General features: G+C 39.3%; 1 protein-coding gene across 2 annotated transcripts in view; it reads right to left on the bottom strand.

The window, feature by feature from the left end:
- Positions 1–26,384, bottom strand: part of nrg3b (neuregulin 3b) — a 283,520-nt gene that overhangs the window by 27,237 nt on the left and 229,899 nt on the right. For both annotated transcript variants that reach the window (XM_080873085.1, XM_080873084.1), the window contains 3 exons: positions 15,411–15,484; positions 8,016–8,042; positions 1,405–1,507 (listed from right to left, as the gene is read on the bottom strand). In XM_080873085.1, coding sequence (XP_080729211.1) covers positions 1,405–1,507; positions 8,016–8,042; positions 15,411–15,484 — 204 coding nt within the window. The remainder of the gene's footprint in view (positions 1–1,404; positions 1,508–8,015; positions 8,043–15,410; positions 15,485–26,384) is intronic.

The raw sequence follows: 26,384 nt of genomic DNA on the forward strand, positions 1-26,384 counted from the left end.
GCAGTGATATCCATACATACAGCAAGAAGCCTTAAGTTATAGCAGTGGGAACAGATATAACCTAAGGAATTGAAGTAAAGTCAAGTTTGCTGACATGAGCAGACATTCCACTTTTCTTAAACTACTTAATTTTAGTTGTTCTGCCACATTTTTACCTACTCTGTCTTTTCTCTTTACCACACATACACACAAAAAATGAAACAGCAAAACGTGACAAAAAAAAAGTCAAATTCTTCTGCTATGATAAATTTTTTTAAAAAAAGGAAAAAAGATGATACCGTTCTTTCATTTCGGATTAAAATTTGATTGCATTAAAATTTAATTGCTGCCTAAGACTTTTGGATTAAATTTTAATTCACCATTAAATGTTCATTTTTAAATTCTAGAATGCAAAATTCTGTCTGCAGCTGACACTCATTAAGTGTTTCCTGCATAAAGGATGATGGCGAGAATTAAAAAATACACTTTTTAAAAATGTGGAAAGCAACAAATCATTGCATTGGTTTACAGGGTTAACAAACTATAATCCAACCACCTAATGGCTTGGAGGGATTAAAACGTGCTGCAGGAACCCACTCTAATAAATAATAATAATGAAGTTATACCACCTAAAAGCAACCTTTCTGAAAACTTTACTAATCTTTTCTGAGAAGTACTGATACAAACAAAATTTCGCATTTTTTCTTGAGAGGAAAAACAACCACGGAGTTTGAAAAGCTATTTATCCACGGTAGCCTGGCGCACAGCTATTTTTTTTGAAGGAAAGATACTTATTATCACAGGACTTGTGATTTTGGATAATTTTCAGTACATTAATTCTATCTGTGAGCCAGGACTATCTGTTCATGTTGACCAATATGTGCTGCACTGCTCAGGGCACTACACTACTCAAAAATAAAACCACCTTTTTTGTTTTTGTTTAGCAAGCTTAATTTAGCCAGCACAGCATTCATTCACTCCTACTGAATGAATATACATACACACACTCTTCCAGTTCTTTCCCTCTGCTTTCTTTTTCCTTCTTCTTTGGTGCCATGCATAATTGACTTTGGTGGTCTGCTTCTGAGCCACCAGGAAACCCTCTTATCTTGTCACACACATGTACACGTGCACTTAGGGTCTACTGTACTTGAACTTGGTCTGTCTCTTGCCATATCTGAGTATTTTGTTTTGTGTGAAGCATTTTGTGACACACCTGCTTGCTAAAACCACTTTCAAATAAATCTTACATGAGTATCTGTCCCAAATGCATCCTACACTATTTAGATTTGTTGCCTTGCTAAAACATCCTCTAGCTGACTCACACTTAGAATTTCATTGGGCTCCATGCCATGATAGTAAAGTGCTCTTTCTGCACAGCCGGGGGCATACGCTACTAATGTGGTTCTCGCTGGCATCACTCACTTGTTGTGGCGGTAGAGAGCCATACATGCCACTCCAAGAAGACAGATCCCCGAGGCAATGCTGAAGATGGACAGCACCTGCCTCTGGTAGGTGTCACCACTCTCTGTGGAGGAGAGAATACAGTTCAGTCCAATGAATTTCTGCTGTGACATAAACGATATGGACTATGGTTGCGATTGAGCTGAGAGGAAGAGATGGATCATGATGAATTAACATACCAAATACACATAAAGGGTGGAATGACATACACTCGAAACCGCGCGCAGACATCTGCCCACAATCTGCATTTGCATAAAGCGACCAATGCTGCTGTCAGTAAATGTCACTGTTTGAGGAAGAGATAGGGACATGGCAGACACAGGCAGGGCTCAGTGACGTGCTAACTGAAGTGTGATAATCATTTCGTTCAGACAAACCCAGCAGGGACCGATGGACTGTCTGCACAGCAGGACCAGCACTTGGTGTGTACGTGCATGCGAGGGTTGCATATGTGTCAGCATTCAGAGACTGATGGCGACAGGAAATTAGCAGCAAATGAATGCTCCCGGAGCTTCTTGTCAGACCCCTGCACGTCAGCGGCAGAGGCTTAAGGTCACAAGCAGCTGGGACAAGTTGTAGTTGATCCCAGCAAATATCTGTCTCACTGAGCAACTGGATTGTGGCGCTGAAATACTTAGCACGGTGCACGGTGTGGAGTTCAAGGGCACGCACCCACTGGCTTAGCAGAAACTCTCATGACAATACTATCTCATGATCAAAATGAGCACAATCCATAACCAGCAACTCATATCACTAATTTTTCTATGAGTCTGTGGTGGCCAGTGCGATCCTCTATGCTGTTGCATGCTGGGGGAGCAGGCTGAGGGTCGCAGATGCCAACAGACTTAATAAACTGATCCGTAAGGCCAGCAATGTTGTGGGGATGGAGCTGGACTCCCTCAAGGTGGTGTCGGAGAGGCGGATGCTGTCCAAGATAAAGACAATGTTGGATAACACCTCCCACCCACTCCATGACATGTTGGTCAGTCACAGGAGCTCGTTCAGTGAGAGACTGAGATTACCGAAAAGCACCACTGAACGACACAGGAAATCATTCCTGCCTGTGGCCATCTCCCTGTACAACGCATCCACTTAACACACTGTTTGCTGCTACAACTACACATGTTTCTTTTCCAAATATTTATTTATAAGTGACTTATGTATGTATGTATGTATATATATGTATATATTGTACTATTCTTAGTTAGCGTATTGTCTGTCTTGTCTTAATGTTGGTTTAAAATGGAGCACTGTAACAAAAAATAATTTCCCCCAGGGATCAATAAAGTATTCTGATTCTGATTCTGATTAATCCACAAAAGTCGCTGAGAGTTTGAGACACTTCTCTGATCCACCAGCATCCATGACCTTACGGGCAACGTCCTGTGGCATTACTTGATCACTCAAAAACAACAAATCCCCCTGTGTCTGATTTTACTACCTTGACAACTGCAGGGGAAAGTGCAGAGAACATCACCGCAACCTGCTCCTGACCTTTAAGGGCTTGTCTGTGGCTTTTGATGTTGTCAACAGAGAACTGTCCTGGGAGGTCTTCTTGAGCCGTGCTTGTCGGTCCAGGTTTATCAACTTCCCTCAACTCTTGTTTTTGAGGGCAGATACTGCTGGAGAGCGTTTTTGTTCAAAGCTAACGTTTGAGTGCAACCATGCGTTCTGTTTTGCACCGTTTTTTTTCCCCTCGCCCCACCGCTTTCTTCCTCTGCATTACATCAGTGCTGCATCAACACAATTTTTGATAGTATGATGTAACTGAGTTCAAACAGGAGAGAAACCTTTTTAAAATTAGAGTGCTTCTGGCAACAGATAAAGATAAAATCTGAACATATCCTGGAGTGACAGTATGTGAATATATATATAAACATTGGAGGTCCAAACTACCCACTCAGCTCCCATAGAAGGGAAGCAGGATGAATTAAATATAGAAGTGATCCATAGAAATGCTGCAGGAGTGGCCTGCTGTGGCACATGATTGCTTATTTAATACGGTCAACCAATAAATAGTGGGGGTTAGCTTGGTTAGGCTGGATCACATTTTTTACTGTTAAAACAATAAATGTTCTTGTAACCCCTATAGACATGGTTACTAGTATTTTCTTGTTTTTACCTGGTATTATTATTTCCGACACCCCTTGAACACACTTTGATTTTCCGTAGTTCAGTGAATGCAACAAAAGCACGTTGCTGCATTAAGCTAGGCAAAACGGAGCAAGACACCGAGAGCAAATAACAAGCTACACAGTGAGTCTTTTGGTATAAAATAAGTGTTATAAAGTATTTTCAACAGTCTCTAACTTAAAGTTATGTACTTTTCAGAGGCCTTTATGTGTTTTACTCTCGACCAAAACCAGGCAGAGCGTGTATTTGTTTCTTGGGAATTCCGGTGAGTTACTAGAGATGATAAGTTAGCAGGAAAACTTATGCTAATTTTACATGTGGTAAACACTGCAACAGTGCGAATTCCGTATTGTCTAAAAAAAGCTAAAACCAGTCGGAGTACTTGAATCGTGTGTGAAATGGAATGTCGTATTTTATTTTATTGTCTATTTGATTGGGCATCTTCACAAATGTGCAAAACTAATGCAGGATGCACTTTTCTTTTAGCCATAAATGTTGTCCAGTGCCTTTCCTGCACTTTGTAATTTCAGTTATAGGTTAATACATGTAAATAAGTTATTTAAAACTAGTTACGTCACAAACATTTCATGATGTGATTACATATGCCTTAAAAAGGGGTATTTAAATACAATTGATTGTAATGCTGTAAAGCAATACAAATGGAATTCATAGAGACAGAACAATGTTAAAACGACAGTGTACTTGATTTTGAAAACTTTATGAGATCTCATTTTATTTAGAAAAACTGTTAAGAACTATTTTGTTTATTGCTCTGTACTGTATGTGCAGACTGGTTTTTTGTGATCCTGGATCTGAAGTGGTTCTGGATATGGATGGCGAGCCAGACCCTGTGAAAACTCTTGGCGAATCCAAAAGCAGTGTGGCCAGCTGTTCTGGATGCAGGAGTAGAGCTACAGTCTGAATTACTTCGAATCGCAGGATTTCAGATAAGCAAGAGCAAAAACTGCTTACTTCATACGGATTGTTTCTCTGGGAAACTATTGAAACTCCCAATATCCTGCTCATCAGGAGTCAGGTCTAAAGGGACTACTTATTTTATTTTATTTTGTTGTTATTTTCAAAAGAGCGCTCTTCTCTGTTGATCTTCTGTTAATTTTCTATGCTGTTTACATTGGATTATTGCACCACTGTAACATTGTAATAAACCTGCCGGCTGTTCAACACTCAATTCTCTCAAATTTATTTTACTCCTCTCGAATCTAGTCTATAAGTTTAACCCTACTATACTAAGCAGGTGTTACATTCTGAAATGAGAAATTATTGAGTTGGAAAAAATAGTCAATCGACAATATACTGTGTAATGACGCAAATATAACTATGTATATATATGAAAAAACCCAATATAAGCTCCTGAATTACTGAATTGTATAGTCTGCTTCTATAATTTTAAAGGGATTTAAAAAAAAATGTGTTTGTTTATTGCTGTGCAGGTAGAAGAGGAGAAATGTCCTGCAGCTGCTCAGTAAAAGTTGGCTTTTTTCTTTGTTTATAAGTAATGTGCCACTTGGAAATCCATGTCCCTGTAAAGCCTCCAGCCTTTACCATCAGTGAAATTACCTCTGCATGGTTGCATATCTGAAAGATATTGAAAACATTTTTTCCTGCTCCTGCATTATCAGTGCTCATGTGGAGCACCACCTGAGACAGGCCTTTGCCTTCCCCCCCCCCCCCCCCCCCCTTTTTTTTTTGAGGGATGAAAAAGGCTTTTCCATAATGTGAACATAAAAACAGCTGTCTACAAAGCTCTGCTGAATGGCTGCAAGGAAAACCGACATGCAGTCTGTATATAAAACCATTACAGGCCTTTCATGCCAGATGCCTACAAGGCATTCTTGAAATTAGATGCAACAGCACGTTATAAAAGAACCCCACCAAAGTGAAGAGTCTTAGCTATATTGGCTAAGCCGTGTTATTTTGACTCAAAGACAAGACAATCCCATATGGCCGCTATGCCAGCGATGCACTCTACACTTGACAAGAATAACGTGCTATAATGAAGTTCATGCTAAAGAATCCATGAGAAAATGGGGTATTCAGCCTGCAAAACATCAGAGTCAACTATTCTGAGTCACAAAGAGCTTCAGTTGCTGGGCTAAAAAAAAAAAAAGCAAGAAAATCAAAAGACAAGATTACTTTTAGAGCGCTCAATTCTACTTCAAACGGAGCTTTGCTGTAGTCTGACAGGCTGTCTCAGACTGTCACATATCAGACTTATATAACAAGCTATCAAACAATTAATTGATAAAGAAAAGACGAACTCATGATGGAACACAATGAATAAGAAACCCAACCAAAAAAAAAAAATAATAATCCTATCTGTACCTCTGTCTGTCACCTGTCCGGCTATCAATTGATCAGTCCTGCTCTCATTTTCTCTAATGCATCCGCCCACCTCCAGTAGCATTCTGAACTAATTTAGTCCCCCAGATTAAAGTTACTGAAGTGAGGAATGCTGTTTGCAGGGCATACATCCTCTCCCTCCCTCTATTTCCTGGAGCTAGCGTGTGATGTGACAGCAGTGTATGAAGCCATGTTAATGCACAAAAGCAAGGCAGAAAGTGGAAAAAAAGATGGGAAAAGAGAAAATGAAAAACGGTGTTGCAGTGTATGTGTGTGTAGTCTGGGGTGATGAGACTGTCTCTCGCCTCCCTTGTTTTTTTTCCTCTTAGTTTGTTGACAGTCTGTAGGAAAGTAGAGAAGTACCTAAAGTAACTCCAATGAAAATCCAGAGAATTAAAAAAAAATCTATATGCACTGCTTCTCATTTCAGTATTTGACCTTCTGTGGATTTTTATATTTTATATTATACTTTAGATCCTATTGTTAAACTTGACTAAACATCTACACCAGAAAAAGGCTCAGCCTCCTAATTGAACTTGGTTTGGTTTTAGGTTATTTAATCTAAAAAAAGAATAATGTACTCATGAATACACATTGATTAGTCTGTAATTATGTTCTCTAACAAAATGATACATTCACATAAAGTTTGGATTAACCCATTACATATACACTGGGTTGAGATGGCCAGGAAAAACAGCAGTGCCTACTGAAAGAAAACTTCAGGATATCTTTAACAACTCACCTCACTATTACTGTCACTGGACAGAAGTGACCTACACCGACTCATCGAACCATATCAGTGAGTAGATGTGAATGCTCGGGCTATTGATAGCTGAGGTTAACAGCATACTGACAACCTACACTCACTGCAGATGAACGGCAGCCAGAGGTTTGGAAGTGACTCAGCAGTAAAAATGTAAAATACAACAAAATATTTTATTTGTGGTTTATTCAAGTGTTAATATTCAAATATGTTAAAACATGCCGGCCAAAGCAGTTATCGAGTGCAGTCTAAATTTGACATTTCTAATCTCTCTTAGCTAACTAAAATGTGTTTGGCCTAAAGGGGCCACCGTAGTTAGGGTTATGGCTAGGTGCTTGAATTGGAAGAGGTAAAAAAAAACTGAATTCAAATGACTGCAATCTGTGATCTACTGACATCCAGTTGTGAGATTTTACACACTGTACCTTTAAGAGTACTGACGGAGACTTGCTTGAACATGGTCGACACTATCTGAAGAATAGAAACTAAATTGCTTCTACTTTTAAAATGAGGGTAAGTTCAATTTTAACTTTCTACAGAACGACTACTAAATTTTAGTAATCATTAACTTCATAATGTAAGGGCCTTTTGTCTTTGTAGCTACTTAACAGCTTGTCAGTAACACACTGTTGTTGCTGTTGTTGTAGATGCTGCTGTGTGTCTGAAAACTATCCGTCCACTGCATATGTGTCAGTTCAGTCATGCAAACAAAATATTTTGTTCATTATAAGCATCGCACAATTCAGAACGCTGTAAGCTTCTATACAAGACTTTTCTGTTGTTGGGCTTCTTGTTTTACTATCTGCTTAAGACTTAGTGAATTATACATAGAGCTGTGTCTTATATTCAAACACAACAAGTACAGAAAACCAAATGTATTATGTAAATCTGCAAATCAAAACTGCAGATTCAACTTGGAATATTTTTGTCAAAATAGAACTTGGTGATATTATTTGCTTCTTGAACATTTCGACTAACTTCATGGAAACCGCGATCATTTTGGACATCGCTACCGAGATATGAAATTTTCACATAGTACACAGTAGGCAAGTAGACACGGATTTATACAGTACATGAATCGCTTTCTTTGCTCCATACTCATTACATCACTCCTCTCTAACGGTACTGTTCTTCATGCAGACAGAATACACCTAATTCACCACCACGGTGTTTCCATGGCGACTAGCCCACATTAATTTTCCAAGGTGAGCGGCCTTGTTGTGCTGGTTGTGTGTGTTTTGTATGCAGTATTTCACAGACGTGAGGCACACGGAAAGATTGAGCACTCGGCACAGTCAATGAAAAGTTGTCTTACCCATGAACTCGATCCCAAGTTCATCCGCTGTTCCATTCAAGGCGGGATAGCATGAGAAATGAGGGTGGGGAAAAGAGAGAGAGACAGAGCATAAAATAATTACAACATGATGCGCCTCAGTTTTTTTTTTCTCAGAATTCACCTTAGGGGTGAGACACTTGGTGCAACTACACGGTACAGTTGGCTTTGCTGGCTTTTTCTAACACGGCTTCCTCTTTTGCACCAGGTAATGAGCCAGCCAGCCTCGGATGCTTGGAATGCTTTTCCGTGATACTCACACAGCTTGCAGTGGCTTTGATTGAAGCAAGAAAACAACGCAGATGTGGGGGCTGAGAGGATTAGAGGAAGGATCATGAAAATAAAGTTGGAAATGACATATCATGTGGCTTTATGTCATTGATGTTGCTTTGCACAGGCCTTTTATATTGATTTGAGCCTGAGGCATTGCAGTAATTGTCCTCTTCTGTCTGCAAGCATAGCTTTTCACTATTCACAATCTGGTTGCTTTAGGATGCGTCACTCTAACACACACACACGCTCAAATGCATGTGTACCCACACAACATGGTATAAGCTTGCACGTGTTTTTGGTCTTTTCTGCACAGGCACACACTTTGACATTCACCCTCTCTTTCACTCTCCTCCAAAGACACACAGTCTTTCTTCATTCAGTTATGTCTTTTCCCACAATCCCAGCGCTGGGGAAAACAGATAAAAAGGAGCACTCGTGTTCTTTCCATCCTGGCAGTGCCCCCTTTTCATGTCACTGTAATGTAATCTTATTTAAATTAAAATGAAACCCTCACTAGTAATTGCTTTTCTGACAGAGGTGGTCTGAGTTTTAAATAGAAGATGGCTTGCCAAGCCCTGACAGATTATGTGTTGGAACCTCTAAAAAAATGTCTATAAAATAGGGGGAAAAAAGCATTTTGATTGTGCCACGGGAAAAATTCTGTCATTGCCATGGCTTTTATTTACGGAAAAATAAAAACACAGCGTGACAGGAGTGAGATCCAAGCATTTAGGTGAATGGATTAAAATAAACTGTGCTGCCTTATTAAGAGGTGGAATGTAAACGATTAAAAAACAGGACCCTCCCTACATTGCATAAAGGGAATGCTTCGGAGGGCATTTGGACTTGAAAATGGTATGATAAGTGCTTAAGTCAAATTATGCTATTTGCTCTAAGATTGCTTGACAGGTTCTTAATGAGCCTAAGGGATTTTCATGATCACAGAGATAACAAGAAAAAACAGCCTGGAAAAGCAGGTCTGAGATTCCCAAATTAATCAATGAACAAATGAGTTTATGTTTGTATTTAGACAGGCTGCAGGTGTCATTGTGTTGTTGTTGAGCAGAATGCAGGGTCTGCATTTTCCTCTTGCAGCCTCGAGGATTATTTTACATGCCAACATTTATTATACGCTCCTTCTGAATCATAGTCAGTCTCATAGCAACCTTGCAAACCAATGATTAAACAGTTAAGAGCCAATCACTTCTGACTGGGGGACTTTATGCTTGTTGCCACAAAGAGTTCGGAGATATAACTGTGAAATCAAGATATGGCTACCACTTTTCTTACTTTTTTTTTTTTACACTTTTCTGACTCGCCCTCCTTAAAAAAAAAAAAAAATGAATGCAGCATCTTTCTGACGTTACTTGATCTGTATTATACATTCAAGCCTTTTCCTGTGATTGCCCATGGCAACAGCCAACCCTTCTCCACTCTAAATCGCCCTGACTGTCATAGCCTGTGCAGATGATGTCATTACAACTCTGATACACATCCCTTCCTCTGGCATTGCCTTGTCTGGAGACATTCACCAATCATAATATGTGCAGGCTCCCAATCCTTCGCACTGGCAACTCGAAGCACCCGGGGGAATCATTCACGGCATCTTATGGGAGCCTTGAGCAAGCTTGGAGAATACCTGTGCATCATGTCAGATGCTTTTGGCCCGATTAAGAGGCAGGAATCTGGCTGGTGGGAGAGACAATGGCAGGAGTGAATCAAATCCTTAATCCCCTCCCTCACTTGGGTGAGAAGGGAACTGCAGAGTCAATATGTGTGTCTGTGTCTGTTATTGAATTCGATATCCTGTGTAGCTACTTACTCCAGGCATAATATCTACAGAAGATCAATAGTTCAAATTAGAGGATTGCCTCCTTCCTCTTTGTGAGTAAACCGGGTAAAAACCAAAAAGGCCCATCTTTCCTCCGCCTCCTCTTCAGTCTTCTACCGAAATATCCCCTCTGTAGTCTCAGAAGTGCGACTTGCCCAACTGAACACCATTAGTGGGATGCTCTAAACTTTTTCATGGTTAAAAAAGAAACTCAATCCACATCCTCAAGCAGTTATAAACTAAATTGTTACCTTCCTACTCTGCCATCGCTCCACTTAAAGACTCCACCACTTCCCCTGTGCACCAATATGTTAAACTCCAGCATTATTTCCAAAGCTGAGTTCACTGCAGTACAGCTCGAGTGTTACAGAGAGGACTTAATTCTTTTAGTCCATGTGGTTCTGTCATGTGCAGGATGGACTCGGTTGTAGAAAAAAAAAAATCAATATTGTGATTATTTTGATTAATAGCGAGATTACTTACTACTACATTTACTTTTTCTTTTTTTTACACTGGATTATTTTTCCTTTATCAATGTATATAATTTAAGTAATAAAAATAATTTTTAAAAAGTCCCTGTTAACTGTAGTCTCCATCATGGGAGTTTTGTGGGTGCAGACAGTGGCAACAACATGTCCACGAGGCAATTTTGTTATGTGACCTGACAGACCTGCACAAAAGTCACAAGCAGAGAGCGAGTGAGGGCTGAGTGACACAAGTGTATTCTGACTATTACTTCGTCTCAATAGATCTTGTTGACCCAAGACTCCTTTTTTCGCCATGTTGCCTGGAACTGAATTAAACAAGGAGCAGGTCTGGGCTTTCAGGGAGGGGCCACAGCACTATTGTGATAACGACTGACGCATGATAATCGCTTTATCTCAATTACCTTGTTTTCATAATCATTGGAGCCAAAAATCATAATTGAAATTAAAATTTGATTAAACTCTAACACGCCTTCGCCTGTGATTCTCTATCTACTTCTGTGAGGACGTGTGAATGAGTGAGTGACTGAGCGGCACTGTGGTCCAAACTGCTCTTTTGAGTATTTTACCAGTCGATACGAAGAAAAAGGATAAGGGGCAAGAAATGATTTGTGACTGTAAGGTGCTCAGATATTGATCCAAAATGAAAGCTGAAAGCAGAAAAGCGTGGCATGGCCCGGCAAAAAAACTACAGTTGCTTATTTGTACACACGCTGAATTTCATCAGCGCTTAAGATTTAGCTGTTGTTGGTATATGCATGTATGTTTGTGCTGTATGTTATTACGTGATTTGGATTTTGGAGGCAGGATAATCCTCCAAACCCTTGGTAATCTGGGTAAATATTAGATGAGTGTGTATCAACACAGATCAAAACTAGGCTCCATTCCCCTCCGACTCTCAAATCTTCCTGTGTTATTGGTCACGGTCACTGGAAGCTGTTTTCTGTGATTAACTGTTGTGGCCATTGAGAGGTTATGCAAGACAAATTCACGATAAAGCTGTCAGTTTCTTTTTTTTTTCTTTTTCTTGTGAAGGTCAGGGGTGTACTCGGTGCACCGTCTTAACCTACTACTGAAGATTTCTTCAGTAGCTTGTTTGTACAGAGCATTTTATTGATTCTATTTTCCAGCACAAGAGAAGCATTCTGATTAAAAACGCTAAGCAATTTTTTGATTTTCCATACTCCCTGATATATAAAGCTCTTCCAGCACTCCTCTGATCATTTCTATTTGTAGATTGGAAGCCTCTGAACAGTGCATTCAGTGTGAGAAGGAAAAAAATAAAAAGGCTTTTGGCCCATTGTCCACATCTAATAAACATTGACGCCAGCTTGCTAATGGCTAATACATTTGTCTAAAGGGTTCACAAGATGAATGGGGGTGGACTGACCACCAGAAAGATCAGTAATTTTCCTGGTAGGTTAGTCTTTAGCTGATTAGCCCTTTATCTTGAACCTGCCATTAGCCTATTTACACTCACTGGCCACTTTTTTTTTAGGTATATCTGTTCAACTGCTTGTCAACACAAATATCTAATCAGCCAATCAGGTGGCAGCAACTCATATAGGCATGTAGACATGGTCAAGATGACCTGCTGAAGTTCAATCAGAACATCAGAATGGGGAAGGTGAGTTAAGTGACAGCATGGTTGTTGTGCCAAACCTGTTTGAGTATTTCAGAAACTGCTGATCTATTGGGATATTACCACACAACCATCTTTAGAGTTTACAGAGAATGGTCTGATAAAGAAAAACTTCCCACTGAGCGGCAACTTTTCTGGGTAAAAATGTCTCATTGATGCCAGAGGTCAGAGGAGAATGGCTGGACTGCTTCAAACTCAGACAACATTAAGTCAAATAACCACTCATTGTGACTAGAGTATGCTGAAGTAGATCTCTGAACACAAAACATATTGACCCTTGAAACAAATGGGCTAAAACAGCAGAAGACCGCACCGTAGCGCTCCTACTCCTCTTGTCATGTAAAAACAGGAAACAGAGGTTATAATTTGTGAAGGCTCACTAAAATTAGATGATACAGGACTGGAAAAACCTTGTCTGGTCTGATGAGTCTTGAAGTTGGCTGCAACATTTGGATGAGAAAGTCGGAATTTGGCATAAACAACATAAAAGCTTCACGCTTGGATTAATCCTGCCTTGTATCAACAGCTCTGGCTGCTGTTGGTGTAAGGGGGAATATTTTCTTGACACACTTTGGGCCCCTCAGTATGATATGAGCCTCTTTTAAATGCTGCTGACAATGTTTATCTCTTTGTGACCACAGTCTTCTGGTGGCTCTTTGCAGCAGAATGTCACAAACCTCAAATCATCTCAAACTGGTCTCTTGAACATTAAAAGAGACATGACATGAGTTCAGTGTACTCACACAGTTACCAGAGCTCAGTCTAACTTTGGGATGTGATAGAACAGGAGATTCACATCATGACTGAACAGCCTACAAATCTGCAGCAACTCCGTGACACTGTCATGTCAATATGGAGCAAAATCTCAGAGGAATGTTTCGCACACCTTGTCGAGTCAATGCCACCACATTAGCATGCTATACCTAATAAAGTGGCCAGTGAGTGTAGCTTACAAATCTTCAATAGGTCAACAGCTGGTGCAATCAAGCACAGCACAGACCTGAAAAAAAAACTACTAAAAATGTTAGTAGTTATTATGAAAGCAGTCGTACAGCCAAACATGGAGGAGCATGTGGCTCGTGGTTCAGATATAGGAGAAACAAAATTGTGCCAAACCCTGCAACACGAGGTAATGGATTTATTTAAGTGATGGGGTGCAAGTGATGACAGTTGCAAGAGGCAATTTTCTCTTAAACTGCTCATCAGTCTTTTCCGCATTACAGCCTAGCATGTAATGCTAGGATACCTAGCTGACGATGTAAACAAACAGGTGAACGTGGCTCTGAACAAGAATGGTGATCAATCAGATCCATCGGCGGGGCCCTGTTCATGTCTGTCGTCTGTTTATGAAGTAACAACATCATTTATATGATCAGGTTGGACAAAAGTACCGTTCGCATTGCAAGAAATCAAACATTTCTATCAATGCAAGGCACTTTATCACAAATGTAATGAATGCACGTATTAGAGGTAAGTCAAATTAGATATGAATTAATTTACCACCTTTAAGCGATAAATATTTCTAAACTGTATTTTTGATAGAATTGTTGATAAATATTTTGCTGATTTCATAAAAATCCAAATGTGGTCATTTGTGTGAGCTTAATTTTGTGTTATCAGATGGGGGCAGTTCTCTAGGTTGCTTATTGTTGCTGGTTGACTCCTGACTGAATGACACAGTGAAACTGTTACAGTAAGAGCAGCAACTCCTTAACAGCTTAACAGCTCAGGGATTGCTTCCACAGCCTGGGAGATCCTTGCTCTGAAGTGTTGTGCTTCCCTCATGCTAATTAAACTGATTTATAGGTCTACCTATAGCCACTGTAAAAGATGCTCGCCCCTGAAATGCAAGTTTTTGTCTTCTGAACGATATGGTGTAAAAACTTCACCTTTTTGTTTCATATTTTGCCTTCTGAGGCATATTGTCTTATATATTTCAATAAATCTACAAGTACCACGGCTGTGTTGTAATTCATTGGTTTGTTTGAGAGTCCGTTTTTATCCAAAGCACAGTAGAATTCGGCTTATTTTAAATAGCATCATAAAAATCTCTTGAGCTGGACACGCTGGAAAATTAATGTCTGCCTATAGAACATAAAACAAATCCCAGTGTGAAAACTGTGTGCCATGCAAGAGCATAAAACAAGCTTTGTGACACTGGCTTGTGACTCCATTAATGGACTCTCAGCGGGCCTGATGGAATCAAACAGACGGCAATAGGAGTTACGTTTTCTCTTTGACTCTTGGTGCGGAGGAGACGAGTCACTCCATAAAACAGTGTGAATTTGTAAAACTGCACTCTCACGGGAACGGCTCTGGGCCTCCAGTTTTTCTTCTTTGTACCTGTGACTTTTGCTTTATTTTTTTTTTTTAAGTACACCACACAGCTGTCATCACTTTAGGGGAACAGTTTTTCACGAACACCAGGAAAGTGAATACTTTCCTTCCTTTAGGCTAAATAAAAGCATGATTATAAAACATGCAAGGGATTTTTCATGCATCTATATGAGGGACATTCATGTAGGCCAATGAAAATAAATCTATCGGGATACACATTTTACCCGGTAACTAAATAATATCTTTGACTGCAGTAATAACTGCTTGCATTAATATTTAAATGAAAACCCCCACGTTTGACACAATATCCAATGTGTGATCACCTCTGTAGATATAGTAGGAGATATTAAAGTAAATGAAAAAAATATCTTTTCTTTATTGAATGAATTCAGTGCCGTAATACCCTTGCTTTTTTATTTTCAATGCACACGTAGCAGAAAAACTTTAGCATGAATCTTAACCTTTTACCCCGCTAAGCTGAACATTTTTCTTTGACCACCTTTGTCAACTTAAGGAGCGCCTGGAGGTTCTCTGCATTTGTATACTTCAAAATGACTGAACCATATTGGAAATGTTAGTTTTTTCAATATAAAGTCCCACACAATACTTTAATCACATAGTATTACTGTACAAGACCAACAGACTTAAACAGATAACAGTTAATCTAAGGCTAATTTGTCTTACTGATAAATATAGTACAGTAAGAGATTTGCACAAGGGCATGTAGCGTGCACTTGTTATGAATTTGTTTTTATGTTTCAGATCAATACACCAAGACTGAAAAATAAAGGGTAGAATAGGGAGCGTACTTGGATCTGACAAGATAGCATCTGTCTTGGGAACAAACTGGTCACAGCGTAGTCCATGGTAGCCCTCTTTACACCTGTCAGAGAGAGAGGGAAAAAAAGAGACACAGAGCGAGGTTTGAGATTAGAGGCAAGACAAACAGAGCAAAAAGTACCAGTATGAACTATCAGCTGAAGGGACTTTTAGATAAAGAAAGTTGAAAACAGGAAGAGCCTAGACAGATGAATGAATGGATTGCTAAAAAAAAAAAGTGGAGTGGAGTGCTCGCTAAGGACCGAGGTGGTCAAGGGAGATACACAGCAACTGTGGAGAGGGGTGGAGTGAGGACAGAGACAGAGAGGGGAAGATAGTTGGGCAGGCCCAAGAAGTGCCTGCAGTCTCACTGATAGCACATGACTGGCAGGAATGCCACGTCCCAGAGGAAGAAAATGGGATACTGGGAGTGGATAGTACTTGGCATGGATGCAGCAATGCAAGATTTTCAAGGGAAGGGAAGCTGCCATAGTTTGAACAATCATATAAACAAAGTCCTGGCATGGTCCAAATATTTACCTTCATCATCAAATAAATATGCCTCTACTGCTGATTCCTGCAGATCCTTGAGCAACTGTTATATACCTACTAAAATTATGACAGTTGATGACTGATTGGGGATATTTAGCAATACAAATATCAATTTTACTTTATTGGCCAAATCGGACCTGTAGAATGCACAAATGAATGAATGAAAACATACATATAGTTTCATAATTTAAAAAAAAGCGTGACAAACTATATTCATCAAGTTTTTCAAAACAACTCATAGTTATGAGGAACCAAGTTTGGCACAATCCTCAATAGCTTTTGTCTCCAAGAGACTTAAATACTTTTATTTCTGTCTTCAATAGTGGGCACAGTGCGGGGACATTCAGTAGGCTGATCCATCCCTCTGCTCTTTCAAAGATTAGGTGAGACAATTGGAGGATTTGCTTTGATGTGCCCTTTCGACATAAACTTGTACATGAGCGAGGGACATGTCAGAGTTGTCTATACTTTCGCCATTCCATCATTCGGTGCTTTATTGTTGGTAGACGATGGGGGATTAACACCGCCACAATATCCATCAATATCTGTCCACCATGTTTCCAGCAGTGCCAAACAACCCCACCCAGCAGCACTGTCCACCACCCACCACCCCAATGCAGTTTAATGCATTGGATGAGTGACACGCAGAAGTGGACCATTCAGTCTCTCTTAGCTTGGCTTGAAATAAATTAATAAATAAATAAAAAGAAAAAGTGAACCATATTTTTGAAGAAAAAAAAAGAGTAAGCAGCAATGGAAATGGGAAAGTCAGAAAAATTGTTATAAGGTTGTAAAAAATTCCTCTGTTTTTAGGTCTTTGGTGGACGTTTATACTCCATAACTCAGCTCAATAGGTGCAGTTTTCCATCTTTATGTAAATGCTTCTACATGGTAATGTTTATTTTGTAGCCAAATTATTGAATCTGCACCGATTTGGTGAGTCTGCAAAAAGGCCAGTGAAATTTCTGCATAAGTTTAGGACACAGAAAATAAGAAGCAGTGTTTTGCAAAACGTTAACATTTTATATGTATTTTGAAAATAGCACAAAAACAGTATATCAAATGCTGAAAACATTCATTCGAATTTCTAAAAGCTGTGTCTGAGGCATATTTATGCGTCTTTCTAATGCAAAATATTTCCCTATTCTTGCTTGATGTAAAATTTCAGCTTTTCAATACTTCAGGGCTTTCTTTGTCATATTTCTTATTTCAGTGAAAGCGGTGTTTTCAACAGGTGGCAGGTCTGCACCTGGATTCTACTAAAGTACAGAGCCATTTGTCATGGTTCTGGGATTTTGAAATCTAAGCTTTAGTTTGTTGGGACTAGGTTATTGTTAAATTCTCTCGTTGATTATAGTTGTCTAATTTTGCTGTTCTTATAGCTGTTTTTTTTTTCTTTTCACTTCTGTCAGTCTAATATGGTTTATCATTTCTAGTCACTTCCCGTTCTTTATATTCTAGTTTGTATTTTTATTCTGTATCTTCATTTTGCATTAGGTTCATGGTCATAATGTTTAGTCCTTAGTTGTTGTTGCTTTGTATTTTTTGTTATTCATGCTAGCTTCATCGCTTTGATGTCTCCTTGTATCTTGTTGTCAAGTCTTTGTCTTGGTGTCATATTACTTCCTGTTTTATGCTGATAGCCATATGTCTCTTGGGCCATGTTTTACGTTCTCCTACCAATGTTTCATTATCTGATTAAGTCCAGCTGTGTCTAGTTTCCCAGGCGTCTCCATTCTGCCCCAGTCACCCTTATGTTTATAAATCGTTGCTGTCTCCCTTTGTCAGATTGCCTGTGTTCCAAACTTGTTTTGTTCTCTCTGTTTGCTAAGCCTTATGTGCTTTTGCTTAAGCCTTTTGAACCCTTCAGTTGATTTTCTGTTTTGGACCTCCACAGTCTTACTACTCAACCTGAATAAAGGCTGATTTTCTGTTTATCATGTTCTAGATCAGCAGCCTGCATTTGGGTCCTTTTCTGCACCGCATGACACTATGCTGTTGCAAATGTGTACCACTCAGCATTATTGGGGCCTTGCTGTGTGCACTAATCTGATCTAGCTATCGAGCTGTTTACTGTTAACAAGCAAACATGTATATGAGAGCCTAGTTTAATTTTCTTTTAGGGGTGCATCATTCATGATTTCCAAAAATTGTTTTTATATTTTTATTCATGAGATCATGGGGCAGTTTTCTGCTTCACCTCAGTTCATCTTTACCAACCTCTGGCCCAGTTTTGTCTTAACATATGCTTGTTTCTGTGCACGGTAGAGACAAGTATCCACTTGCATGTGAAGACAGAAGGTGGCATTGGATTTCAGAAGTGGTTCTAGAGCCCATGCATTGATTTCTACCACAGAATTGTGTTTTGTTTTAATGCATTGCAGCCTGGAGGTATACAGATGATGGCTATTCAATACTGGTCTTCGGTCTTGACCTCTGCGTACCAGGATTGACATAAAATTCTACATTGTTTATTTTTCTTTTATTTTATTACATTTTATTTTCAATTCAGACTTTAATGATTTTAAATTTTCATCACAGTTTGTTTTTATTGTTTTTTTGCACATCATCTCAACTATTTTTGGGAACTCCTTTTTGGGTTTGGTTTGCTGTCCACTAAATTTATCTGTAATTGTTGCTTTATGTGAATGAGCTAATTGCTAAAGGTTTTAATCTGTCGTTTGCAGTCCGGACATCTGTAACTGTTCAACTTTTTTGCATATTGTGTGCACTGACAGATGCCCTGATAAATTGATCTTCACTACAAACCACCCCTTTCACATCAAAGTTATTATTATGCTAAGTTGCACTGAAATGTATAAAAACATCTTGAATTACGGGGGTTGTCAAAAGTCAGTTTGAAAAGCTTTTGACATCTGTGTTGCCTTCATAACGAACAACATCGCTGTCAAGCTGCAAGGTAAGATCGTTGAAAGGGCCATTTTGGTGTTATGTGGCAGTAAAAACCTCTCTAACTGCACCTTTAAATAGCGAGACTCATTACCGTTCAAATGATGTGTGAAAAATACCCTTGAATTAAACCCTCTAAATCTTAAAACTCTGACTCTTTGTGTCATTTCATTTCCAGAGTAATAAGCAAAACACACAAAACCTCTATAGTCCTCTGCTCAAGAAACCAAAGGAGGATGAAGGACTCCATTCTCTCTTGTCATTGTCTCTCCTACAGCCAGACTCCTGCCTCTTAATCAGCCTGAAAAATGACTAATTCAAAACTGAGGATTCTCCAAACTCTGCAAATCTTTCTTTCATACAAATATACACAACTACACAAAGATTCTCGCAGCGTGGCTCACGGCCCTATCAATACCCTGCACTAGCTCTAAACATCTGAAACATCGAATATATTAGGCAAAAACCACAGCAGAAATGCTTGTATAACTCCCAAGAACATTTTAGGGAAGAACTATTCCGTGATAGATAACTAGATGCAAAAATGTTTGTGGTGAAGAGCATCAGGTGGATTCTTACAATCATCATCTACTCACTATGCATTTTAGGAGACAAAAGAGACAAAAGCCAACCTAATTTAAGTGATCGCAAATGAAAGCTTTGAGAAATCATATTAAATCCAACACCCATCTAAAAATTATCATTAATCACCATAGAGATAGACTATTAAATCTGATTGAACATTTTACAGTGAAAATGGAATATGCAAAAGAACATGCCATGCGATGCGTAAAGCAGCAGTCCAAATGACTGATGCAAACAGCTTAGATTTATTACCACATTAAAGCAGCTCGGTATGTGAGGTTTGCAATGAGAAGGGCGTGGACACGAAATGTTATTTTGCATCAAATGTTAATGTGACGTTTCCATTACCTTTATGTTAAGAACTTATTAAACACATACCAAAGGAAATGAACCCACTCTCACTCCAACAGCACCAAATATGACACTTTTCAAAGCCGCTTGTGTAAAAAAAATATGCACAATGCATCCAGTGACACTGGTGCTGTGACTCAATAGCTAATAGTAATCTTCCTGAAACGCTGCGTAGGGGAATTTGTGAAGGGTCCTTTAGCATTACATTAAAAATGCAAAGGGTGCCTTTAAGTGTGCGAGGGTTAATGCTGTGAATGGATGTATTTTAACCTAATCCATGATCTTTTCTTAAATGAAATTGTTTTGTTGCATAAACCAAACAGCCAATAAAAGCAAAACTAAACAGAACTGTCATTCGCACTACAGCTATTCCCTTCTACTCCTTTCTCTGGACCTTATCGCTTCATCAAACAGACCATTAGCTCCAATATTAGTCCAATATTGCTGCGAGTGCTGATTGAAGGAACTATGAGAAACGCTTCCTCTCTCCAACGCCAACGCCTTTTGATAAAATGACAGATTGTGGCACATTTTTAGCAGCCAAACAGAAACTTAGAGAATAGCTACGTTCTTGATTTCCTTGTTTAGCTGTGAGAGATATGCACTGTCCTTTTGTTTTTGTCAGTATGACAATCTCAGTCAAACAATGATGTTCAGAGAGGGAACTGAGATGGCGAGCAAGATTTCAAGGGTACGCTTTCCCTCCCCTCCCGCCGCTTGGCTCTGCCCTGCATCACACCTTCTATCCCTGGGTGTGAGCTGAGACGCCTTGTTAGTATTCTGAATCACAACCCCAAAGGCAGAATGCCTGTCTGGCTATCTGTTTACATCTGGGCTTCCTGTCTGTTTGTCTACATCTCTCTCTCTTCCTGTCATCTTTGTAGTACTGTGAAATAAGCTCAGAATTCCTCAATGAAATATGAACAATGCTTTGTAAATGTGTTTGCAGGAAAATGGCGTTGAATGCCTGAATGGATGATAAACAATGTGAGATAATGACATGCTTTGAGTATATGTCTGGGTTTTGTATCTCCAAAGAGGGAGGGAAAAGGGAGGAAAAATCTCATATCTATGTTTGCGTGCATTGTTGGGATTCAAAAGGTGGGAATATCTCAAAGTGAAGTGTGTGTCTGTGTGTGTTTGCTTATACCCTGTAGTCACTGTGTATATGAACAGCAGCTATAGACTCAGAGCGTGTTTTCCCCTACTGCTCCAGAGCTGTCTTTGACTACCCAGCTGCTTTTAACACATGTTCCAGTCACAGAAAAAATACACCTCTGAGTCTGGAGGATGACAGGAGGGTGGGGAGCTCTGCCTCATAACTAATCACCATTCTGCCTGTTAATTAGCAGGAAGAAAAATGAAGGATAGTTTCAGTGCAAGGGGAGGGAATGGAGGTTCAAGGAGGAGATAAGGGAAGGGAGTGTGATCATGTCAACCAAACTTCATTTACCTTCTGACACCAGTGCATATTAGCTTCCGCATGTTCTATAAAATAACTCCATATGCTACTGCTGATGAGGCACAGAGGAGGTGCCAAAGCCTACTGTCAGGGGATAGCACTTTCTGACACGATGAATGATTAAGGCTTTGAACCTATGTTGCCGCTATAGGTTGCCTGGCTAAGCAGGTGAGCCACATGCCAAATGGCTGCAGGGGCTTGGGTTTGATTTCACACCGGACTGTTTCTTGTGAGTCATTGGCCCTTGCTCTGGCTTAATGTTCTTAAATGTTCTGCCCAGTAAAGGCAAAATAACCCCCCAAAAGAGGATTTCAACTTATATGTGGTTAAACCCATCATGTATTTTCATAAGCACACTGTCAGTAATAGTTTTAACTAGATAAATTGTTTATTACTGAATTTAACAGGGGATTAATAGCTTGCTTTTTTACTAACATCTGTTCACAGGCAGCTGTAATGATGTGGCAATTTCTGTTGTGCAGTTTATGGAGTTCTTTAATTGACATCAAAGTTTTACAAGTCATTTTAGCTGAAATTACCTTTGAATTATGAGTGCTAATGCAACCAGCTAGCTTTTATTAGCAAAGCTGCTAAGCTAATCTAACCTGCTGTAATCTGATATTTACTGTACAAACTCAAGTGTGGCGATTCGATCTAACGCTCAAAAATAAGCAAGGAGCTCCTGAAATACAAATTTCAGAAGATTTCATTCCAATCTTGACTGTAACAACTGTACGTTAAGAATTTTGTTGAACTCCATCCAGAAAAAAGGAGGATGTCTTAAACTATACAAATGTAAACATTGCTTCTAGCAATGGACTAACAAATATACATGACCTTTTTTGATATGTATTCTTATTAACAGACACCCCCCCCCCCCTCCTTAAACTAAATTCTTTTATAAGATAGCATACAACATCCTGTAAGGATCAATACTATGATTGTATCACCTTTCACTTGAAATCTGGAGCTGAACACACCTATAGTCTCTAGCTCAGTATAAAATGTATCTGTGCCTGAGACAATTAGTCCACATGTGACTAAAGCTGGCTAACCCAGAACTGCAGGAAATTACAATTTCCAGCTGTTAGATGTTGGATCATTTTGCCACAGTGAAATTAACAACTTTTTACGCTGGCATGAACAGATGCCTTAGAAAAATTAGCAAACATGAGAGGGAGAGACGCCGCATGTTACCGAAATTTGGCGCTTTATCTCGTCTGTTCACAATAATTGCATGTAAACTTAAAGTATCTACATATAATCTGTAACACAGGTAATGTTGGACCGGACCAGGTTTTCCCTAATTACCTGACTTCTTGGAAATGATTTTCTTCAGGCTCACTATCAAAGGCAATCATTATTTGGCAGCAGGGGTTCTCGCCACACTCAATAGACACATTTATCACACTGCACCGAGTCTTTTGACTCGCTGCCACATTTCATATGGCACACCAACTGGTGCGGTTGATGTTTTCAAGTATTACTGAATGGGGCGTTACCCCTAATTTCCATAACTTGACCTACAAGGCACGCATAATAAAATCAAGATTTGCATATGCATTGAAGCACAGATGCAATATGGCATTATGTTAATTGCTAAATATTGAAATAAATTATTTAAAATCTATTCACTGTGTGGGGCTGGTGAATGCTGTGGTATTTTAATTTGCTCAGTTTTGAGATACAGCACCTGCTGCAGTCCATGATATAGTCCTGTTGAGTGTATGAATGCATTACAGAAGGAGGCTGAGGGCATGCAGCTGATTTAAGCCACATTTGCTTTCCACCACAGTCTAATTTTTACCACTGGGAAGGTCAGGATGACTGACAGAAATCCATTTTATTATCCATTCTTATAAGCGGAAAAAAGCAGACCTCAGTAATTTCTTTTATAATAAGAAACACACACACACAGACGCACACTCTCATACACACAAACAAACAAACATGTACACACGCAACCATCATTGCTTCACTCTCAATATCAAAGCATAATCAGTGGCTGACACTTCTCTCATTGTTATTGATGAGCTATGGGGGAAGAATAGGTATGAGCTGGCTGCAGTGTGCCCCGATTGTTCTAAGCTGAAAAATAAATAACAATAATGCCAAAACGTCTCCAATGAAGACAGTCTTTTACCTGTATCTCGGCGCGCAGCGGCACATTGTGCGATCTGTCTTTTGCAGCGGTGGAGCAGAGCAGGTAGAGACATCATTTATACCTTGAGAGAGGTTTTATAGATGTCTACTGTTACATGTGAGCTGTTTACATACATAAGTAATATGCAGCTGCTGGGATGTGCCTATCCTCGAAACGCATATGACAAAAAGAAAAGTACAGGAACTTTTGTTTGAGTTAAATGTATATAATGCTACTGTAGTAGTAATAGTAGTAGTAGTAGACTATTTGGCGTAATGAATGTAAACAACTTAATTAAGGTGATGACATAACAATCTGTTAATAAGCTGTTTCACTGTCTGTGGACGTGTAAAGTCTGTATGATGTACGATTAGATCCATAATATAATGGTGTGATTAGGATATACATTGTCAAGCCAAAGAATTACAGGGTCAGAAATTGCACATGAAAACACAGCCACAGTAATTATGGCTTCATTAAGGTTCTCACTAATGAGCCACTTTACTGCTGAAGTAAATACATGGTGAATATAGTTAAGTGAGGTTATAGTGTCCTCATTTCTCTTCCCCCCCTTTTTGGATGGTATCCTGAATACATTTTCCATCCCTGCTAAATAGTGTTTACAGTACACTACATTTCCTTGAGCTGTACCCTGGTGTAATTGCTGCTGCGATGTCCCCATTTTGGTGTAGGCACCATTACATTTTTATCAGCTAAGACAGTAAACAAGGGTGCCGCGACCATCTCATCCATCAAGTAAAAAAAAAGAAATCTACCCATCAAATGTGAACTAACAAGCAAAGCAAAACATTGCAGTAAGCGCGGGGGCATAAAAAGAAAACCAGCACATGACGCTCTGGTCTGGCGTGCCCTATCCAAATGCTCCAAGAAGTCATTAAACTCTTGGAGGATGAAGACATCCCAGCTTGTTTGCCTCTCACATAAGCAGGGCTGAACTTGAAACTGGGAGCTGGCACTGTATCACGCAGGAGTGTGCACTACATCATAACGGAGCTCCCAAGATGCAAGGCTGTAACAGGTGCTGTTTCAAAGCACTAGAGATAACAGAGAGGAAGAAAAAGGGCGAGGGGAGACGGACACAGTGAGAGAGAAGGGATGCTGCTAAAGGAGATGTACTCCTCTTCATCTTCAGAGATGTCTTTTTGCTTTTATTTGCGAACGGGAGTATGTTTGTGCATGGGCATGCAATTTGGAAAAAACAAAAAAAACAAAAAACCCAAGCAGAAACAAACTGGGAAATTCTAATTCTGTTTTGAAAAGATGAATATTTAAAGCTATACTCCTCAAGCATAGGGATGGATTTACCAGTCGTCCATATGGATTAAATATTCATAAGATTTGCACTTCTAGTCCTAGTATTATTAACCCTTAGGTCTTAAGGTTTTTGCACTTCTAGTGATTAAAAAAATAGACATTTACTAGAATTAAAGCTATGTATTTCCCTTCTGAACTAAAGGAAAATAAACACAACCAAGTCCATTGTTTCAACTATCTTGAATATCGAGTAACAGCCATCTCTGAATGCATTTTCTTATGCTTTCTTTTGTGAACGGATCAATTTTTGAGCAAGGTTTAGAGAGAAAACCAGGAAAGGGCTTTGTCATTTGGCTCTCAGGGGTCAGGTTTTGCATTTTACAGGCTCAATAATTGGGGCATTTAGAAATAAGTGTAACAAATTTCTCCATTGAGTGATTTCATAATGGAGCCAGGCATCAAAACAATTCATAATGAATTTGCACACCAACCATCACCAGGGAATCGCCACCGGGATACATCCACATTACTTATTTTTGTTCTTGCTACTTAACCCCTCCCACCCCTCCGACTCTTTGCTATCCAGGCCACTTAGTCACCGTACTCCACACTATGGGTAATATCATGTATTTTTCCTAACAAGGAAAAGGTAAGGAGGAGTTTAACAGTGACTAAAATGCACAAACAATTTCAACTTCAACTGTGCTTGTTTATACAGTATGGCACATTAGGACTTCTAAGCCGTTAGCAGTGATAACTGTGTGAATATTTGGACTGAGATAATCCTTGCTATTTTAAAGATACCACAGAGCTTGAGAGCCATCAAAACAATATCTCCCTGAACCACCAGAGACGTGTCTGTGACTTTTATTATTCATTAGGCTTCTCTTTCCTGCAAGCGACTGCCAGCACCAGACAGCCACAACACATCCTTTTGGCTGTCTCCACTTCTGATGCAGGGGCATTACAAATTTAGCAGGGGGGTTTGAACTGTACCTTGAGAGGACATAATGTGATTATTAAATAATAATAAAGAAAGATGACTAGAGAGGGGGGAAAACCCACTCAGGGCCTGCGCCGTAAACGAGGTGCGTAAAAGCGTATTCTCTTTGATATTATTTACATGGTCCTTTAGGAACGGCGCCAGTGGAAAAAAAAGCGATTAAGTTCAACTGTGTTGCTTTAACCCAGCAACTGGAGAAAAGCCATTCTTGAGACCATACATTGCTTGTGAATGATTTTTTGTGTCTGGCTAAAAGGTGCCAAGAATTGTAGCATCATCACAGCAGGAGTGAGAGTGACCTAAATAATTCACCTCCTCTCTGTAATAGTCAAAGATGTATGTAGCATCATAGTCTTGTCTAGACAGATCACATGAAGTGGGAGAGCTTTGTCAAAAAGTTGGTGATACTTTTAGGATTGAGAGAAAACATGATGGGCGGATTTAAATCTTAATGCGCTTAAAAATGTTGGAACTTGTGTACATTTTACAAGCATTTACTTCACATGTTTTAAACGCAAACAAAGTAGTAGCTTTATTAAAAAAATATTATTTATGTTTAAATCATTTATTTAAAAAAAACACACTTTGCAAGATTTTGTGTAGGATGGTGCTCATTATTGTGTTATAAAATCTTTGCCACCACATCAATCTTTAAAAATCTCTATTTCCCTGCATTATCTTTT

Source organism: Rhamphochromis sp. 'chilingali' (assembly GCF_963969265.1).
Source record: "Rhamphochromis sp. 'chilingali' genome assembly, chromosome: 22".
In the NCBI taxonomy this organism is placed as follows: Eukaryota; Metazoa; Chordata; class Actinopteri; order Cichliformes; family Cichlidae; genus Rhamphochromis; species Rhamphochromis sp. 'chilingali'.